The sequence below is a fragment of the Sander vitreus genome, chromosome 1, assembly GCF_031162955.1.
Source record: "Sander vitreus isolate 19-12246 chromosome 1, sanVit1, whole genome shotgun sequence".
Lineage (NCBI taxonomy): Eukaryota > Metazoa > Chordata > Actinopteri > Perciformes > Percidae > Sander > Sander vitreus.
The window spans coordinates 6,421,755-6,428,781 of NC_135855.1; the positions used below are offsets into that span (position 1 = coordinate 6,421,755).

At 44.8% G+C, this 7,027-nt stretch overlaps 1 protein-coding gene across 1 annotated transcript; it reads right to left on the reverse strand.

The window, feature by feature from the left end:
• Positions 1–315: 315 nt before the first annotated feature.
• gjd6 (gap junction protein delta 6) lies at positions 316–1,949 on the reverse strand. The gene is made up of 2 exons (XM_078256601.1): positions 1,493–1,949; positions 316–1,037 (listed from the first exon to the last, which is right to left on the reverse strand). The coding sequence occupies exons 1-2, from the start codon at positions 1,947–1,949 to the stop codon at positions 316–318; spliced, it is 1,179 nt and encodes a 392-aa protein (XP_078112727.1).
• Between the last annotated feature and the right edge of the window lie 5,078 nt (positions 1,950–7,027).

Below are 7,027 nucleotides of genomic sequence, written 5' to 3' on the forward strand. Positions count from 1 at the left end.
TCTTTTGTGATTTGATAAGGGCACAAAGCTACTTTCCATTTTAGTTTGTTGACAGATGTTTTGCCAGAGCAATGGCGCAAAACAACGTTAGAGACCTTTTTTATTTACTTTTTTTGACCCCATAACGGATGTGATTTAATCTGTATCAAAGTCCAATACTTGAAACAAAACATACTTAAGTAAAAGTTAAGTAAAAGTAAAAGTACATATTTTAATATCTAATAACCACTTAATTACAGAAACCTGAGTAATTGTATTTTGTTACTTTCCACCTCCACAAAGAAAGGCAGCGGCGTGCGTCCCCGCGGTCGAAGACTATATCCAGACCTCGGCGCTCCTCTGTTTGGACTCTCTGACGGCTCTCTGACTCTTCAGAGGCTGCCTCTCTCCTGTCTGGGAGTCCTGACTCTTGGGTTTCCCCGGGCTGGTGTCCCCGGGCGCAGCGCAGCTCCAGTCGCCCCGGTGGCCCACCACCAGGTCCAGGGTGGGCAGGGGGGTGGTGCTCGTCACGCCCCTAAAGCCTAGGGAGGATGTGGGAGAGGGGCTGTCCGCAGGAAAGCTTTCATACCCTCCCCTCATACCGGCACACCCTCCCCAGGACGCCCCCCTCTCCCTCAGCCGCACCACCTGCCGGATCTTCTTCCAGCCCAGGTGGTTGAGCTCCAGCACATTGAGCAGGATGCATAAAACGCCCACGCAGAACATGAAGAGCAGAAAGATGGTCTTCTCCGTGGGCCGGGAGACGTAGCAGTCCACCGGCTGGCTGCAGGGCACCGATGTGCACAGGAAGTGCACGGGCACCCAGAAGCCAAACAGTTTCCACTGGGCCAGGACAAAGCCCAGCTCCAGGATGGCCCGCAAGCACACGTGGAAGACATAGCATTTGGACAGAACCCCGCCGGAGGCCCCGGGACCCTGTGCACCCCGCTCCCTGAAGGGGTCGGCTCGGGCGTGGCTCACGGGCGCCATGTTGTTTGGGTCTCCCCTCTGGAGACTCTGGGCGGTGATGCCCTGCAGCACGTCTGCCAGGCTGTGACCTAGATGTAGGGGGTGTAAATCACACACGTTTTATCACGATACGATATTATATCGATTCTTTGGCAGACAATACGATAATTGCTGATATCACAAAGTCTGTCACGATACGATTTTGATTCGGTCGTAGAAGCATCAAAAATGTTTTAAAAAAAACTTGCGACAAAAACCTTGAAAAGCGAAGGTTTCGATTCAATTCAGGGGCCTGTGACCGACGATGAGGTTACATGTATGACAACACAAAACTAAAATATGATTTGACAATTTTATAACTGAGCTCTTCCAGACATTTAAATTAAAAAAAAACTATTCTAAAAGAATAAATAGAAAATGGAGATCTAAAATAAAGGAACATCTTAATTTTTGAAGCGATTCCAAGTTGGAGCCGGTTCTTGATGCCGAGTCCTAACCGTGGATCATTGGATGGATCCAGATGGCTGTATCGTTACACCCCTACCTAGATGCTTATGGGAGCGGATGGAGCAGCTGTCGGAGTCGCAGCTCCGATCGTACACCTCCCGTCCGTCGCCTTGCTCTCCGCCGGGGCCTCCCTGGCCTGGGCCAGCCACGGGGCCCTGGCCCTGCCTCTGGTTGGAGCTGTGCGGCAGCTTGGACAGGTTGTGCCAGGTGTAGATGATGAAGCAGAGCGACGGCGTGGACACGCTGATGATGTGAAAGACCCAGAATCGGGGCTGCGAGATGGGCGCGAAGGCGTCGTAGCACACGGTGGAGCAGCCCGGCTGCAGCGTGTTGCAGACAAACATCTCCTGCTCATCGGCGTACACGTCCTCGGTCGCCACGGCGACAATGAGCAGCCGGAAGATGACCATGACGGTGAGCCACAGGCGGCCGATCATAGTGGAGTGCTGGTGCACGGCGTCCAGGAGGCGTTTGAGCAGGGTCCACTCCGTCATGGTGGCCTGTGGTTGCCGGCGGCCCTGGCAGGGGGGGGCTCTCCTCCTCCTCCTCAACTCCTACCCTGTTGCACTCGCTGACATCTTAAACCACCGGATCTGGACTACACTATCCTGCCTAATCTACAGGGCTGGCCCGGGGCATAGGCAGTATAGGCAAATGCTATGGGTGCCGTCAGTCCAAAAGAGTAAAGAAAAGTTAAAAGATAAAAAGGAATGCCAAAAACAAAACAAAAATAAAATAAAAAAATAAAAAACGCCAAAAAACAATGTCAAAACTATGAAAAAAGGCAACAAAACCCTCGAAAAGCGATAAAGATATCAACAAAGCAACAAAAAAAAGTCTGAAAAATACATCGCGAATGAAATTATTTTTGAAAAAAATTTGAAAAAAGGGACAAAAACCCTGAAAAGTGCCAAAAACGCTGAAGAAAGTGACGGAAAAAGCGTCATAAAAAAGGGGGCCGCCTGCTGGGGGTGTCAGTAGATCAAAAACATGCCAAAAAATCTTGCCTAGGGCACCAAATTGGATAGGGCCGGCTCTGCTAGCCTACACTACTTCTTCTTGAGTTCTTGAGTTTTTTTCCCCCTCCTCAATTCTAGACACTTTTGCCTCTCATTTCTTAGTCTTAAGGTTCTTCTGAATTCAGAGCAGCTTCCCTCCCTGGCTTCAGCCTGCTCTCTGCCTGGCTGCCCTGAGAGCACTGGAGCCATGGCGAGAGAGAGAGAGAGAGAGAGAGAGAGAGAGAGAGAGAGCCACCCCATCTTTCACAGATAAGGATGTCCACTTGACATGAGTCACTTGGCATGCTCCCGTCTCTCTCTCTGGCCCGGAGGATCCATTTTAAACCTGAGAGACATCAGCCTTCCTCTGCTTGAGGAGCTGCTGATAGTGCCGGCTGATAGAGCATTCTTCACAGATTAGTCCTCTGAAAGCAAACGGGCTCTTCCTTTAATGGAGAGGCATATTTTAAATGATGACCCGTATGGAAGGGCATAATCACTTTTAAATGATGGATGACACACAGTGAATGCTTTTATATACTAAAAGACATCAAGAAGTTTGTGTCAGGATACACGACTGAGCAAATGAAGGGATAACAGTGTAGGTGAATAGGGTCAAACTTTGAACAAATGTAACAGGGTTTATATATTATGTCATTCCACTTTCCATTACTGTTTTTTAATATCAATATGTATAGATGTATTGGCTCAAGGGCGCTCTCTCTCTAAAGATTTTTCATTGCCAGTGATGACAGACGTGCCCAAGGTGAGTTGCAAAGTGCAGCACGGTGTACAATTATTGTGTATTTATGTCTGTATATTCATTGTATGAACATATGTGCACTGTGATTAATGGAAATATTAATAAAAAGAGTTACAAGTGGGTTTTTGTACTTTTTCAAGTGCTAAAATGTTAAAATACAGGCATAATTCACTTTCTAGCTAGCCTCTGTGCTAAAATAACACGCTATTCTTTTGTAGTGTGCTGCGTGTGAGCTACTGTGAGCCAACTTTATGAGTGACCAGTACATACTCTGTTCCTATTCAGATAGTCTGGCATTGCCCGATCTTCCTCCACAGCACTGCAAAAGAAGGTCTGGCTAGTCCACACAGCATTCCAGCATTGGGAGAAAAAAATGCTCTGGTTTATTGGTTTAGCGCCGGACAGAGCAACGGTGCCTCTGCAAAATAGCCTCGGGAAGGAACTTGTGTTGGTGGAACATGTGTACGTTCAAAGGTTGTTGCCAGATGCATGTCTTTTCGTCCGATGTCCGTTACCTTCCTCTTTCTTTGTGTTGTCATTTTAAACTCCGGTGGATTTATGAGGACTATGGTTAACTGCTCCTCAGATCTCTGCAGGGTAAATCCAGACAGCTAGCTAGACTATCTGTCCAATCTGAGTTTTCTGTTGCACGAATAAAACAACCAAAACAAGTTCCTTCCCGAGGCAATTTTGCAGAGGCACCGTGGCTCTGTCCAGAGCTTAGCGCCGCCCAAGACGATTGTGATTGGTTTCAAGAAATGCCAAAAAACCAGAGCACGTTTTTCTCCCACCCCGGAATGCTGTGTGGACTATAGCCAGACCTTCCTTTGCAGCGATATGGAGGAAAGTCTGGCAAAGCGAGACTAGTTTACGCACAACACAGAGTCGAGGGATGCTTGAACCAGCCAGTCACAGAAGTGTGACTGAGACGTGGTTACTCTGACATATCACCATGAAACCTCTTTAGTTGATTATTATTATTATTTATTTATTATTTAGACAATGCACAATACTCAACATTTCTGTAAATGTACCAGTGTTAGCCAGATGGCTAATTTCCAACTGTAGTCCTAGTCACCTAGCATACATGTCCAAATGGCTTCATGTCTTGACTACTGACATAAGACAATATTTTCTTCTTTTTTTTAATGTTTCCTGAAGGTTTAAATATGCAAATGAGGCATTATTTAACGCTTTGGTGCATAGGCATAGATTATTTTGGGGGTACATATCCCCCCTTCCACTATTTAGAAGAGTTAGATTTGTCCGTACGTACGGAAAACAAGAACTGTGTCTACTTGTGCTACATTGAGGGGTTAAAAACAAGAAGGTGAAAAATGAATAGAGTTATGTATATTCAAACTTTGGAGCTTTTGGCTTTAACACGGTCTCATTCTCTAACAGATTTGTTGTTGAGCTGTACATGATTCCTAAAAAAAACATCCTGTGACACATGTGATGTTTTGAATATGCAGAAAGTTTTGAACAATCCAGGAGAATAATAATTTCCTTTACATAAATAAAGACATTTGCACCATAAATTGAGGCATAAAAAAATCACCAGAATGCAGGAAATGAAGTGTTAGACGCGCAAACTGTTTTTAATTTTAATGGGGTTCCGTCTGGTGTCCTGTGTCTGGTTTTCTGTTTCAGGGCTTGTTGTGACTGCTCCTCTCCAGCCACTTGCCAATCCTCTTATCTGTGTTTTAAAAAAAGACCATTGAAAGGTCTGCTAGCATGAAATGGCCATGTCCCCAGATAAAACACTCAGTGACCCCTTTCCTCACTTCAAACAGCCCCGGCCAAGCCCCGTCTCAGTCTCGTTCTCAGAGCTCTGCCCACTCGCTGTTGACGACGTGAACAGAAACATTTGGTGTGGCATGAGATTCAAATGCCCATTCACTCACGCTTTATGGCAGACCGAGCACTACATGTGGTACACAAAGTGAGATATTTGGGTCGCATCATTAGAAATGATTCATGTGATGATGATGATGATGTGCAGCGCCAGTGTTGCAAACTGTATGCACAAGCCAATATGCTGTGCTGATGACTGTACTCCACTCTATACAGCCCACTTGTGATGCAGCTATAGCAAGGCAAAAATGAGAAAGCTTCAGGTGGCATTCAAAGCTTTAGTGTGTAACCTTTTGATATTAATGAACATCCGTTACATTCAAGCCATTGCCAAATGAGTTGCTACAAAGCTAATTAAGACCATCAGCTCCACACAACTCTCTCTGTATTTCTCAGTATGGCTATGTTCAGAAGATTGTTGCGTCCGGCAACTTTCGTGCTTGAGAAACTTGAGAAGTTGAAGATAATGATCTCTTCTGAAGAGTTAATCATGTTTTTTTTTAATCCTCCGTGTCCTCCTTGGCTACTAGCAACTGCGTGGAGAAGGGGTGGTGCGCGATCACGGAAAGGCTTGTATCATGTGGACGCGCCAACAGTTTTGTTATCATTGCTTAGAATTCCTCATGGGGGCGACAGAAACTACGCACTATAGCTTTAATGATGCATTCAGAATCTTTCTCAAACTGTCACGTGCGAGTCATATGTTTGTAGTCCACATCTTTCGCGTTCCACTTCTGGGATTTTCACAATTTTAATTATAATAGCTTTCATTAAGCCCGCACAGAGTAACACATCGTACACTTCTTGCTTTTGGAAACATTGGAACAAATGCCTGTATGTGTTTTTAATCACTTTGATCTTATGAAATTCAATTTATATAACTTTTTTGTCTTGTCTGTGTTGTTGTGTTTTACATATTGTCACACTGATATGAACCTGTGTGTCTGAAATAACAGTTGAATTGATTACGCATATTCTTAGATATGCTTCAAATAAAGTGCTTGTGGGATCGTCTAACGGCGTGTGAATGTGATGGCAGCTTCAGAGGGGTGGCAGCAATATTTGGAAGTTGATGAAGATGGTGTACAGGTAAAGCATCACGCACAGAGTGTGAGTAAATGTCCAGACGGCCTCCGACAGAGCTTTTGTCTGCTATCGATCCAGACTGAGCCACACGCTGGATTACCATCTTTTAATGGCTGGTATGGGACCTGATGGAGCGAGGGATCGATAGACTGGAGAGTGGCCCCTCGCTCCGGGCAGGATTAGAGAGGGCCCCGGTCCCATCTGACACAATGCAAATGGAGGAGGGGGGTTAAAGGGTCCGCCGATCGCAAATGGACCTTGACTAAAGCCCAGACACAACATCGGGCGGCCCAGAGGCGCTGCCAACAGGCCCAGAGGTGGGAAGAGTACACAAATATTCTACTTAAGAAAAAGTACTATTACTTTGATTAACTTTTACTTAAGTACAAGTACAATTACTTGTATGAAACTCTACTCAAGTAAAAGTTAAAAGTAGCTCATTTAAAATGTACTCAGAGCAAAAAGTTTGGGGTGAGATACACTTTTATATATTTCTTTAATATATTTAAAAAAATTAAAAAAAAATGTAATTACCGGTATAAAAATCTACTCAGGTTGGTTTAATATGTAGCAAAATACAATACTTCAAACAAAACATACTTACGTCAAAGTAAAAGTGCAGATTGTAAAAACTTCACATTACATTACATTACATCACGTCATTTACTCGCCAAATATTCTAGTTGGTCTTGACCGAGTCCAGTTCTATATGCATTTCTTCTAAAGTAACTTCCTCCTTCAAAACAAAACCATTGATGAAGCGCGCTCGTTCAGAAAACAGGTACTAGTTTAATTCAAAATCCATCTAGAACGGGCATCGAGATTGGTCTCCTGGTATACACCTGGCTGCATCAAATACATTAGGGTA